Here is a 13,831-nt window from a genome sequence, read left to right as displayed (position 1 = left end):
CCATGAGACAACGTTGGAGGAATAACTCTAAAAAACAACCCCATGGGAGTTGGGCCACTTTGATGCAACCATCACTTGAAAACCCTTCCGGAGGGCGCTCAGCTTAGCTCTATTAGAATTGATGACACCCATTGAAATTGAAAATAATAAACGGATGTTCTCATTCTCATCCCCTAGGGCCCTTATCCCTACTTTGCCAGGGCATTCACTTGCAACTGCATCGACATTAAACTTAAGGCTTCTCGGGGGTGGTTCTTTCTAAGCTATTATACTCTTTATCTACTTATTATTTTCAAGGCTCAAGCCAAGATTCAGACTTCTAATCACATCTAACAAATATGGGTTAAAGTTTGGCCATTTGAGTTTTACCCACCATCCCAACCTCAACTTAATTGTGTCAAAGGTGTTGAAGTTGCTCCACACTTTGCCTTAGAACACAACATCATTTCGAGCTAACTAGATGGACCACGCAATAGTGTAAAAAACCATTCTAAACACCTTCCCATTTTCCATCTGGTTACTCATCTCATTCCAAGCTTGAAAGCACATAACAGGGTCCTCATGTAATACCCATTTGACATTCCAATAATTACAATACCTATTTAACATTCCTGTAATCACAACACTAGTGTCATAATTTCCATGTTTCAAGACAAGAGAAAAATAAGTGATTTAGAGTTTCATTACCTATTTTGCACAGCAAGCGGTACGTAGCCTCTTGTCTAATGATACTTCTACGTGCCAACTCTTTTCTCATTGCTAATCTTCCCTTGAGTAGTTTTTTTCCTTTTTGTAATTGAGAGAAGGGGGATTCAAACCTTACTCTTTAAGTAGAAGGATTATGCATCAACTAATGAGTCAAATGTTCAGGTGTATCTTCATTTGAGCAATTGCCAACAAAATGCTTCCACTTTATGGGACGTCAAACCTTCCCAAATCCGTCTCCACACCTCAGAACTAGAATGTTTCACATTAATACAGTTCAACATAAAGGATTTTGTGCTGTAGTTGCCACTTATGTTATGCTTCCAAATCATCTTGTCTTGAAACTCCTGATTTAACTCTTTTTTTTTTCTAATTTTTTTTATATAATTGTGCTGAGGGAAATTTAAATCCTGCTCTTTAAACAAGGGTTCATGTACCAACCAATGAGCTAAATGCTCTGGTTCCTAATCTAACTCTTGATTTAGAAGTAGGCACATAAAAGCCTCCCACTGTTCATCTTCCCATCCAAGCACATTTCTCCTTAGATCAGTGGCCCACTCGACCGTTGATTGTCCCACTTACCAAAGTCATCGATCACACCGTTTTTATCAGTCGCCAAAGCAAAGATTCTTGGGAATTGATTAAGCACTACCCCTGGTATCTATTGCTCCTTCAAAAAATTAATCCTCTTGCCATTACAAACAAAATTCCTATTCCATCACAAGTAATTCTCACCATGTTAGAATTATCGTTAAGAGGCTTGACAATGTTTTTCCACACATTGGAAGATCTTCTTGTTTGGCACTTGATGGTAGTAATGTATTAAGGTCACAATCTGTCTTATCCTCTATCAACTCACTCCAAAGACACCAAGTTTCATTGTTGAACCACTAGAGCCATTTATTGAGAAGAGCTCTATTCCTCACATGGAGGTCGACAAGGTCAATTCCACCCAAGTCACGATAAAGACAAGTTGATTCTCAACTAACATAATGTATTTGTTTTCTCTCAATGGTTTCACCCCATAGAAATTGTCTTTGTAATTTGTCAAGGATTTTTTTTTACTCCAGTTGGCTTTGCAAACATCAAAATAAAGAAGACTGATAGATTATTAAGGATAGCTCTTAACAAAGTTATTCTTTCACCAAGAGATAGGGACTTTGCCTTCCAAATAGGAAGTCTTGCCTCAACTTTCTCAACAATTGACTTCCACATCTTAATCGAGTTCATTGATGTGTTACGACGTAAACCCAAGAAAGTTGTAGGGCATTTGTTCACTTTACTAACAATCTTCCTCACCCATTCCACAATAGTTTCATGATCAAGACTAAACCCAAACAAGTAACTCTTCTGGAAATTAATCTTTAGTTTGAAAACTATCTGAAAACACCTCAGTAAAATTTTAGCATTAATTAAACTATTTAGATCAAGTTTACATAAGATTAACATGTCATTTGCGAACTGCAAATGCAAAATTACAAATGAGAGACAACCATCCGTCTTCTACCAACTTCCACTCCCTGACATAGACCCATGTTGACAGCTTTGTGCATAAGCACACTAAAAGCTTCTACAACACAATTAAATAAGAAGGGCGAAAGCAAACAATCTTGGTGTAGTCCTTGTCACATTTAGAATTGATTTGTAGGGTTACCATTGACCAACACCGATATAGATGTTGAGGAAAGATACACTTTAACCCATTTTCTCTATCGACTATCAAATTTCATTTTTCCCAAAATTAGACAGAAGAACTCCCAATCAATGGAATCATACGCCTTTTCAAAATCCACCTTTAATAATAGTCTGCTGCTTGCTTCTTTTCTAATGTAATCAATGGCCTTACTTGCAGTAAGATAGCAATCAAGAAGCTATCTATTAGCAACAAAAGCAAAGTGGTTCTTGTTGATAACCTTACTAATCACCAATTTCCATCTAGTTGGTGAGGGTTTTGGCTGTGACCTTATAGAGATTGTTATTATTTTCTTTTCATTTTTAAGAGTAAAAATATTTATATTTTGATATAAAACAAGAAAATTTTTTTGAAAGGAGATTGTCTATTTTGATCATTTAATTTTAAAAAAATAATTCTTTGATTATCAATAACTATAAATCTTATTTATTAACGTTAATGTAACTTTTCTTAACAATAAAAAATATGAAATGATAAAAGTTTGAAGTTCGAATCTTGTTTGCATGCTACATTTCTGCTTCATATTTATTACTATATATAAAAATAAAGTTTTTGATGTTGTTCCAATTGAGGGCCTACGCCTCAATCAAGCCCTCCTAGCTTTTTTTTTTTTTCATGGTGGGATCGATGGTGGAGAGAGAAAAAAATCAAAGGGACGTTAAGATTTTTTAAAAAGAGTGAAAATTGGCAGCAAAACGAAAAGGGAAGAGAACAAAGGGAGGAGCCGTTGTTGTCGGAATGGACAAGGTTGATGACAGCACCAGATCGAGAAATGAAGAAAGGGATGAGAACAAAAGGTTTGAAAATAATGATTTAAAATTAATCCACCTTGTAAACATAATTAAAATAATTATGAAGACATAAGATAAAAAAGTAATAATAAAAACTATAAATAATTTACAAAATTCGAATGAAGAAAATTTTATTAAGTACTGTAATTGATATACATATCATTTTACATATAATAAATTATCTTTGTGCTTTTCTTTGTTTTTGCGAAGGATATGGGTCGGCTGAAACCAAGCCCAGAAATTATTGGCAGGCAGTCAACCAGCACCAGTTGTGCATTGACAAATATTTGGGTTTGGTTCTAGTTGTTAACATATTGTTTTTTAGAACCCAGTCTAAACCCATAAGGAGCACCCATAAAAATTATTTGCAGCTCGACAGTAACTCCAAGGCTTTTTTATTTATTTATTTATTTATGAAATTATAAATACAAACAAAAATTTTAAATAAAATCACATAATTTTCATATATATTATTATATGTTATATTTACTAAAAAAATCAATGAATAAACCAACTAACTAACAAACTAATATAAAGTTAAATTAGTGGATAAATAAACTAATTAATACAAATCAATATAAAATTATACTAAATTTATATAATATGGGATTTGAATTTAATATTTACAAATATCAAAACCTTATTTTTTTTGCTTATATTTTAACTCACAAGGTAAGGGTGAAGGTGAATTTAAATGTTAAATCTTAGCTTTTCGCGAGGATAAAAACTATTAAGCTAAGGTTGGGTTTTTTTTATATAATTATTATATGTCTCCAATATTAAGTTGTTTATTCAAAAGCATTTCACACAAACCAGATCACGTATTGTGGGTAAATGAATCAAAAGAATGTAGACAAAGTGATGAGCAGGGCAGCAGCTGTTGTCTGATCCAAATAAAAATTTTTATCAGTTGGAATCCCTTCTGGCCCAATTATCAAAAGGATTATTATGAGATTATGGGCAAATTAATGCACTATTCTATAAAATAATGCTGGAGAATAAAAAGACCCAATAAAGTATATAATCCAGGGTTACATGGTTTTTCCTGCCTCAATCTTCACTATCCTTGTCACTTGACAACTTCGCCTTTTCTTTCATCATCCTCTCTTTCCTGCACGAGTCGGATCATTGCCGAGATATCATGCAATAATAAAAAAATATTGCAGTGAGGGGGTGGGGGTGGTGCATCTCATCTCTTTTCTTTTCTTTTTCTTTTCACAGTCGTTACAGAGCTCAATCATGATACCTCCGTGGTGGTTGGTGGGATTCTCTTCCATCAATTTGTTGGCTGTTTCTGCGTTTTAGATAAAAAGAATTAAGAGTATGAGCTGTTTTCGGGTACTATTTAATTTAAAATTTATGTATTTTTGATATTTTAGGTAGGTGGTGAATTCTCTTTATTTAGTATTTGGTGTAATTTAGTCATTATGAGTAATTCTATCTAAATTAGCTGAGTGAGGGGGATAAATTAAAAAAAAATTGTAGAAAGATTAAATTAAACAAAATTGTTATAATACAAAGACTTCATATGTACTTCAATCGAGAAAGAATCTATTGAATTTCTTAATGCCCTTGATGAATTGCCGAGGTTCTTATATATACAAAGTGTATGCGGTTAACTAGAAAGTATTTATTCGATGTCATGAAAAGAGCACATATGGGGAGAACATAATTATCATGGGAAGAACAAGTGTATTATAGAAGAGCATATTCATCATGGAAAGAATAAGTTGATTATGTAAGAACATGTTTATCATGAAAATAACATGTTAGCTCACTACATATGTTAGGCAGTGAATGGATATTTTGATTTGATGAAGTAGTGGAGATCAATGACACTTAGTAATGATTCACATGTTTCCCGAAAACGAAAAAAGAAAAAGAAAAATGCTTGTACTAAGAAAAAAAACTTAAGTGAAATTTTTTTTAATTATATATGAATAATTTAGTCAAATTCATTATAATATACTAGTGACACCCATGAACCTTACAGTCTATTTCAGACTACTTTCACTACTATTTTTGTGATCTAACTATTCTATGTTCGTTTTTATTCTATAAAATAACAAATAACTTAACTAAAATAAAGCATATGTCTTGAAATAAAAATTTGAAAATGTTAAATATTGCCTAGTTATTTAAATGACGTGGTTATTGAATAAGGTTTTAATAAATGTCTAAAGAAAAACAAATTTTGAGAAGGAAAAAGTTATTCCATTTACAATTACAGAAAAGTGGGAATTGGGTTAGTCACGTGGCTCACCCTTCTACACAAGTGCTGTCGTCTGGTGGGCGGCTGGTAGACGGTAAGTTGCCGTGAAGCTCCCTTGCCTCCTTCCTCGTCCCTTCCTTATTTTTTCCAACAGTCTTTTCGGTCTTAATATTTTAATCTGTTGGGTATATTTTGAGCTCTTACACAGAAACATGACTCATACTTCTTCTATCTCTCAAATGAAGGGTGATTGAGAAAGATTGTTTCTTCGACAATCAATGGCACGGACCCGCTTTTGTCTCCCACTAGTAATATATATGAGGTAACAACTGTTTTCCTCTTTGTTTTAGAGATTGATTCACTTTTTAATCATAACCCCTTTTTGGTACCCTTTCTTCTTGCAATTATTTATACAGGTATTTCCTCTTTATAACCACTCATTTCCTCCTTTCAGGTAGCTTCATATCGGCAGACAAATCAGTTTACAGTAGACCATGCCCGAAGCCTTAATATAACAAATAAAAGACACTGATCTTAATTAACAGTCTCTTTCAGAATTCATATCTTTCATCAATGGCCGGCATGCTTCCTGGTGTTGAATGTGCCAGAAGAAGACGGTTCCATCAAAGCGGAGGCGCATCTGATTCACCAAGCACGGTACCAATTGGCTGGACAAGGAGGTCCTCTTTTTGTTTGTATACAAGCAACCATGAAACTCATCATAGCTCTGTTTCTTCACAGGTACTTCTTCTTCTTCTTCTTCTTCCTGATTATACAGTAATTTTTGGTCCATATATATGGTGGAGATTATAATTGGGACTGACTTGGTTTTACTTGGAAAAAATAAAGCAAAGGAGCGTATTAAATCAGGCCAATCAAGATGAGAAGCTGGGAGAGGTAGCAAGAGAAGCTAAGGAAAGATTAGATGAGAGGCTGAGATCACAAAGAAAATCAGAACCCAAAAGGTACTAAACAACAGAATATTTATATCAGGCTCATGTTAGCAGATCTGCTATGTGACTTGCTAACATACAGCTTAATTAGTTTTTAGTTTTGCCCTTATTCCCCTGTTTTGGGCATTGAAATCAGGCAAAATAGCAAAGAAAGTTCGAGGTGCGTTGATGGAAGATATATGGTTCAAGGGGAGTTGCACAAGGAAGTGTTTGGACCAAAGAAGAGTGGCACAAAGAGGTTTAGTTGGGCCAAGTTGAGTTGGAAAGCTTCAGATCAGGAGGAGTGCGCCATTTGCTTGGAACGGTTCAAGGCTGGTGAGACCTTGGTTCATCTGCCATGCGCACATCGGTTTCATTCGAGGTGCCTGATCCCATGGGTAGAGAATAATGCTCATTGCCCATGTTGTAGAATGGGCATCCTATCTTGAAAAAAAGGTTATTTCTTTCTCTTTTATCAGAAAGCCAAAGGATTGTTGTAGGGTTAGTGATGAATGATTACCCATGAATCAGGAAGTAGCTTGTTTTCATATGTGAAATTAAAAATTTCTTTTGATGTTTCTAATTCTAGCATTCTTGATCACAGAATTCTTGATAGTAGTAGTATTTTGGTTCTAAATGCTAAGAAGTGCTTATATCATGATTCAACAATCAAGGTAGCAAGGTATTTCTAGGAAGTAGTAAGGCTTTTGTTAAGGTCCTGCTACGAAAGTTCTAACCAATTCCTAATTTCAACTTTCTTCAGATACATTTGTAGATAAATAGCCAGTGTTTTTAATCAAATTTAAAAGGCAATACAACACCTCAATAATCCAACAAGTTAAATTTTTTTTATTAATTTATGCAGAAATATATTAACAACATAATGTTAAAACATTCTTCTATTAAATGAAATAAAAACAAAACAATGATACTATAAAACATCCGCCGACTCATTGATTTAAATTAATATATTTCCTTTATATATAAATTAATATATTTCCTTTATATATATATATATATAAAAAACACATCCATAATCACCCTTTTCCTTGGAAGAGTTGTAGTATATACTTGGTATAGTATCTTGTACCCCTATATTTCCATTTGCTACACTTTTATCAGTTTCCTCCATGTTAAGGCAACGCACACATAAAACAAAGCAAGTTGCTTTCCCTCATAGCCGTACCAGAGAATTGATTATATTTTTTTGGCAAGGAAAAGAAAAAGCAAAATCACAATGTACACGGTTGATTATGGAATATCATCTTAGTAATCACCAAAAATTTCTTGGAAGATTATCGAAGTTAGTAGTTGAATATATGAGAATTTCCATAATTACGAGTTCAATTACAGTAAAATTTTGATAAATTAATATTCGATAAATTAATAATTTAGATTAAATAATATTTTTAACCGGTTTCGATTAAGATCAACGTAGTAAATTAATAATTCATTAAATTTATAAAATAATACATTTAAAAGAAAACACATAGGTCTCACTTGATATATATAAATTAATAATCTCTTTATACATCAAAATTATATATATACATTACTCAATTAAGAGATTTTTTTATAAAATATGACTCTAATATTATTTGTTTCTTCTTGAAATTGATGTCTCATTATACCTCATCTCTAACTTTTCTTACTATATTAAAAAAACTCTAATGTAGTGTTCTCATATTATAAGAGAAATTATGCAATGTAATTTTTGCTTTAAGTACATCTTGATCTTATTTGATGTACTCACACAATGTTTTACATATTTCATTCGTCATTATTGATTTTTTTACATCTCAAGAAGTTGTTGTATTTAGTTTTACTGTATGTGGTATTGTATGTTCTTTTGATAGATGTTTTTGTTTGACTTAATGTTCATGAAGTATACTAATTAAGTATATATCGAATGTAATTATAGTTTGTTACAAAAATGGCTAGATTCGTTACTTCTATTTAATAAAACTAATTACATTCATAGACATTGTTTTGATTAAACAAATACATAAAATAATGATAATTCGTAATTCAATAATTAGGCAATATTCGTATAATCACAATACACAATACATATATTAAATTCAGTATTTTGAAAAGATAAATAAAGAATATCTCAATAGTTTTATTTTTTATTAATTAATATACAAATTAATAAATTATTAATTTATTGATTAATTAATAAATTTTCATGATCCCAAAATATTAGTTTATAAATGTTTTATTGTATAGAAATCTAGTTTTCGTTAATATATGAAATTACTTTAACAACATTTTTTTACCCAAAATACTGTCATAAAGATTATATAATACAATCAAATATATTTGTTTAGCAACATTTCTTTTTTCCTCTATCAAAGGGGAAATTCAACTTATTAGGAACTCAAACATATATATTATGCATGTTGAAAATTTAAATGAACTACCTAATCATCTCTTGGCAGAGAGAGGGTTATAATTGATTAAAAAGGAAAATATATTGATATTTTCATCTTTTGATTATAATTATATGTAGGTTCATTAGTTTTCAAAATAAACAGTCTGTCCCAAATATATAAATGGTGTTAATACCTAAATATAAAATGTTTAAAATGCTCTTTTTCCTTTTTTTCACTCTTCTCCTTTTTCTGAGGTCGACTAATGATACTACCTTATATCGATCGGTCACCTTACGATCGAATTTGACCTTGGAATGCCAGATCTAACCGAATCTCTCCAATGGAGCACGAGATCTAGTCTTGCACCCCAGATCTCGTGCTCCCTTATGGAGAACTAGATCTGGTGCTCCCCTACCCCACAAGAAGCACTAGATCAATGCTCCCTTTGGGAAGACGATGCTCCTCAAGGGAGCACGAACAGGAGCACAAAATCTGGTGCTCTCTTGATCGGGGAGCACCACCAATTGCAAGGTGGTCAGATTGAGAGTTTTTTTTTTTGAAAAAATTAAAAAAATAAAAAATTTAATTTATATGGTAATAATTTTTAAAATTAATAAAAAGTAAAATTATTTTAAAAATATTATCATATCATCAAATTAATAAAAAGATTGTCAGTTGATTAATGACATGACTTATATGTCTAATGAAAATATCTTTTTTGGATAGATTATTTATTATGAAAACTAATTAACCCATATAATTATGATAAAAAAATATCATTATATTTTACTGTTAATTAAAGTACTGCCCCCTTATTATACTTTTGTTGCAGCTGATAGAAGAAGTCTTAATAAAATTCGAGGTGAATGGGGCATTTCGTCATGGTAAAGTGATTCTTTTACTGAACATGCACATCAATGTCCATTCATTCTCTTGCCCCACCTTTGAAATTCAACTTAAATAATGCACCTAATCTTGTCTACCTCCAACTCTAATCACAGTGGGCCAACAACTTTGTAAAATCTAAGGTTGAGTTATTTAAAAAAAAATTAAAAAGTTGAGATGTTATAATTAATGAATTACTCTTCTTGCATCTGAATTTCTTTTTGGGTTATGAAATGTTTTATCATTGTTATTGAATGATAAATTGTAGCCCTCGTATGATGTCAACATATGGACTTACAAAATCATTTTCACCCAGTCATATTAAAACAATAAATTATACAAAAACCAAAGCTGATATAAATAATTAAGAATTAGTTTTCGTAAAAAGTAGGCCAATTTCCATTTGTTGGAGTGGACTATATAAAGTCATGTTCTGCTCACTAAGATGCATCAAATGCCAACCAAATCTTTACGAGAATGATAAAGAATTCAATCAGTTTTGACTGTCTGTCCTACTACTAATAAAAATAAAATGTTCATAAAATTATATTAATTATGTTTACATTTTTTGTAAATAACTAAATAGTGCAGCTAACTGACGGATAAATCGACATTTTTGCATTGATAATGAAAGGGTTGGAGCTCATGGTGAAAAGGCTGAAAAGAAAAAGAAAAAGGGGAAACAATTAGGCAGGTGTGGACTCAGGGCCAGCTTTAGCATAAAGCCAGCAAAGTCCTTACTTTAGGTCTCATAATTTTATATAATATAATTAATTATATTAAATATATATAAAAATTAAAATAATTAACAAAATATTTTTTAAATTAAGTATCTATTAAATATTTATTTTCTTTCATTTCCTACTTTCTATTAATTCTTAACTATTTATCTCACTTTCTCAATCTTGTGAAAGTTAAAATAATTAATAAAATTACATGTGCTCTCACTTTTTCAATTATGCCTAATAATTTTTTATTTTTTATTATTTTTCAATTCTCATAATATTAATAATTCTCAATTATATTTTTTTATTTTCAATGAATGTAATATACTTTCAATGATTTCCAACTAATGGTAATTTTTTTTTAATTTCAATAAAAAGAGCTTCATTTATTTATTTATTTATTTTTTACTCAGTAAGGGTCTCATTTAAATGTTTAATCACTTTACGCCTTTAAAAATGTTGAACCGCCCCTGTGTGAACTTAAATTAAATGTGATTTGGGCAACCTGTTCCATTCATATAATCATATGCGTCAATAGCATGGTTATGAGTATTAGTGATGCTTATCGATTTGTACAGGATTCCTATGAAAACGATTTCCATCCACTATTAGCTTGAATTATTCGTCCTTATATGGACGGACCATGAATTGTGATCACACCTGATTCACAAAGAAGCCTACCTACTCGATTCGTTAAGAACATACTATAAGATAAGAATGTGAACATTATCAAATTAAAACATTAACATGTATCTCCTTATTCATAAAATCGGATTTGAATCTCATTTTCTTTTGTTAATTTTTCAATTTTAAGTAAATATTGACCATGACAATAGCATCCATTTTGTCATATCACAGAGTAAATGATATTAGGGATGAGTAAAATTGGATCGGATTATTGACTCAATCGAACTAAATGTAATTTGAGTAATTAAACGGTTTGGTCCAATTGATTTATTTGACTGATTTTTAGTTTTAAAATCTTTGAATTGAACTGACTAAAAGATCAAATTAATATTATATATATTAATATATAATATTAGTTTATATATTTTTTAAATTTATATAAAATATATATTTTTCTATTATTAAGTTCATGATTTGCAATAATTGATTGTCTTGTGTTAGATGTTCTTTTTTTTGTAGATGTTACTTTTATTATCTTTGTTATGTTGAATCTTAAATGTTAGAATTTAGAGGTTAAAACTCTTAAATGTTAGTTTGACGGTTTTTGTGAAAGGACATAATTATGTGAGTGAAAAGATAAATATTATATATATTTTTTATGTTTAAATTATTTGTATATTTTATAATTATAAATAAATTTATAAATTTCAATGTTGTAATTTGTAAAAGAAAAAAGTGACAATTTCGATTCTTTTGATCCAAAACCGAATTGATCAAATCAATTCGATGTTTGGTTAATTCGATCTTTTCTAAATTTGATCAATTCTGATTAATTTTTTAAAAATATTTAATCTATTTAATCCTTAATTATAATGAACCGAACCAATCAATTGCTCATCCCCAAATGATATGTTGTGCGGAAAAGAAGTAGGCTAATGCCTAACAATGTGGAAAGTGGAATGTAATGTAATGTTACGTGTTATTGAGGATAATTTAGTTTTGTCAAAGATTAAGGACCACCAGAGCACCCATTCCAAAGAGAAAGATAAAAGAAAGAAAAAGAAGATGGTCTCACCTGAAACTGAAATGTGCAATGTCTTTGTTTTTACATACGCAGCCCACCCCCACCATAATAATAATCGTCAATCATGTTTGGAAAATAAATGAGATGAAGCTAATTCTCATAAATATCTTATAACTCAAAAAATAAGCATACTCGAAATTCTTATAATAAACGTTAATTGTATTCATTAATTGGTCATTACTCTTTTTGATGCTTATGGTTATTGATTCATTGGAGAGCAAGAGAGGATTAGTGATAAGCATGATTTGAAAAATATTTGCAAGTCTCAACGAATACACCGACTTCCTTAATTTAATTCGAACCACTCTAAACCAAGAATAATCAGAATAATAATAATAAAAAGGAAACAGAGAACTTTCAAAGAGTTTATTAGTATTTATTGGTATGTATGTCACTTGCAATAGTACATTTAAATCATTTTTAGATCACTACTAATGTCACGATGATACATATATAAAGAGATGATCGTGGATCGGATTGGGTCCATTGGACTTTTAATTTAAAAAGCTAAGTCTAAGTTCGGTCTGGTTTATTCATTTTATTGTTATTTTATTATTAAAATATTAAAAATACTATTTTATATTAATATTTTTAAATTAAAATTAAATAATATTAAATTATTTATAAATAAAATAATTTAATTGTGACGAGTCGAGATCGAGCCACAAAAGCTGCCAAAATATGATCGAGTCAAGCTAACAGGCTTGAGCAAGTAGCTCAACCTTGGACACCTCTGCTAGGGAAGGAAACGGAAATGCCATTTTTAAGTACCCGTTCAAATAACAAATTTATTATCCATTTCTAGTTCAAGTAGAGTGCGGTGTATCATTCATCGAATACTCAATTCTCAAACCTAATTATATTTAATATTTGAGTAGCATCGAGTACTCGTACCCTAAACTTGTCTATATATTTACAATTAATAATTAATCCAATTACCAAAAATTTATCAAGCGTGAGGATCAAACTTGGGTTTAGGTAAATTGAATTGAAAAGAAAAGCCAAGTTTTCACCAATTTAACCAACATAAGAACTTGAACAAAGTAAATAGGATAATCTCCAAGTCAACCCCTTGTGGTATAATCTTTCTTCTATAACTTCTTGAGTTATTTCTTTCTCATATTAAACCTTACGTTTTACTTCTTTTCCAAAAAATAGTAATGATGTTAAATTGTAAGTTAATTTTTTTTATAAAAAGACAATAACAACATTTGTGTTTTAATATTTTTGTTTTTTTGTTGTTTAATTAAAAAAATTAAAACTTAATCTTAAAAAGAGAATCCATAAAAAAAAAATTGTCTAAGAAGATGAATGTTAGCCATCACTTTGGTCAAAACTCTTAGTTGCATTAATATTTTACCTTAACCAATTCAACTTCAATGCCAAATATCCCACTTGTTCAAAGTCAACAAGCTTAAAGAAGACTTCCAAGCATGCTGCGTATGTGAACTCCTTCCGTATTTGCTAGCATGATGGGTCCAGGTTTTCGTGTTTCTATATAGTCGTTGTCCAGAGCAACATATCACTATAACAAAGTGTATCTTAATGCCTAAGCAAAGCATTTGGTCCAAAGTAGCAGATCACTAAAGGGGAGTGTACTTTAATGCCTAAGTGAATAGCCCCTTTACAATGGAAAGTCATTCATTGAAAAGCTTTCACGTCTTTTCAAGATTAAAAAGGTTTTGTATCTAACGTCAAGATGTTGGTGAAAGGTGAGATGAACGGTCAGAATCTGGCTAAAATTTTTCTTCTTTAAATATGCTGATAATAAAATCAACTTTAGATTTGCCCCAGTATAGGGT

The 13,831-nt window shown here is 30.7% G+C and overlaps 1 protein-coding gene across 3 annotated transcripts; it reads left to right on the top strand.

Moving 5' to 3' along the window:
* LOC18588906 (probable E3 ubiquitin-protein ligase RHY1A) lies at positions 5,402-6,939 on the top strand. Of its 3 annotated transcripts, XM_018126588.1 has the most exons (5): positions 5,402-5,495; positions 5,647-5,723; positions 5,856-6,142; positions 6,251-6,366; positions 6,491-6,939. In XM_018126588.1, exons 3-5 carry the CDS (start codon positions 5,975-5,977, stop codon positions 6,780-6,782), a joined length of 576 nt encoding a protein of 191 aa, XP_017982077.1. In that variant the 5' UTR covers positions 5,402-5,495; positions 5,647-5,723; positions 5,856-5,974; the 3' UTR covers positions 6,783-6,939. The 3 variants fall into 3 exon arrangements, with proteins under 3 accessions (XP_017982077.1, XP_017982076.1, XP_017982078.1); XM_018126587.1 differs by lacking the exon at positions 5,402-5,495 and having other exon boundaries at positions 5,626-5,723; positions 6,491-6,934; XM_018126589.1 differs by lacking the exons at positions 5,402-5,495; positions 5,647-5,723 and adding an exon at positions 5,758-5,817 and having other exon boundaries at positions 5,957-6,142.

This window comes from Theobroma cacao, chromosome 9 (genome assembly GCF_000208745.1).
Source record: "Theobroma cacao cultivar B97-61/B2 chromosome 9, Criollo_cocoa_genome_V2, whole genome shotgun sequence".
NCBI classification, from domain to species: domain Eukaryota; kingdom Viridiplantae; phylum Streptophyta; class Magnoliopsida; order Malvales; family Malvaceae; genus Theobroma; species Theobroma cacao.
The sequence above is the reverse complement of the archived record's forward strand: the minus strand, read 5'-3'. Positions and strand labels throughout refer to the sequence as shown.

Coding starts and splice junctions, on each gene's coding strand:
- LOC18588906 (XM_018126588.1), top strand. CDS start 5,975: ATGGCCGGCATGCTTCCTGGTGTTGAATGTGCCAGAAGAAGACGGTTC. Junction 6,143..6,250: donor ATAGCTCTGTTTCTTCACAG/GTACTTCTTCTT, acceptor GAAAAAATAAAG/CAAAGGAGCGTATTAAATCA. Junction 6,367..6,490: donor AGAAAATCAGAACCCAAAAG/GTACTAAACAAC, acceptor CATTGAAATCAG/GCAAAATAGCAAAGAAAGTT.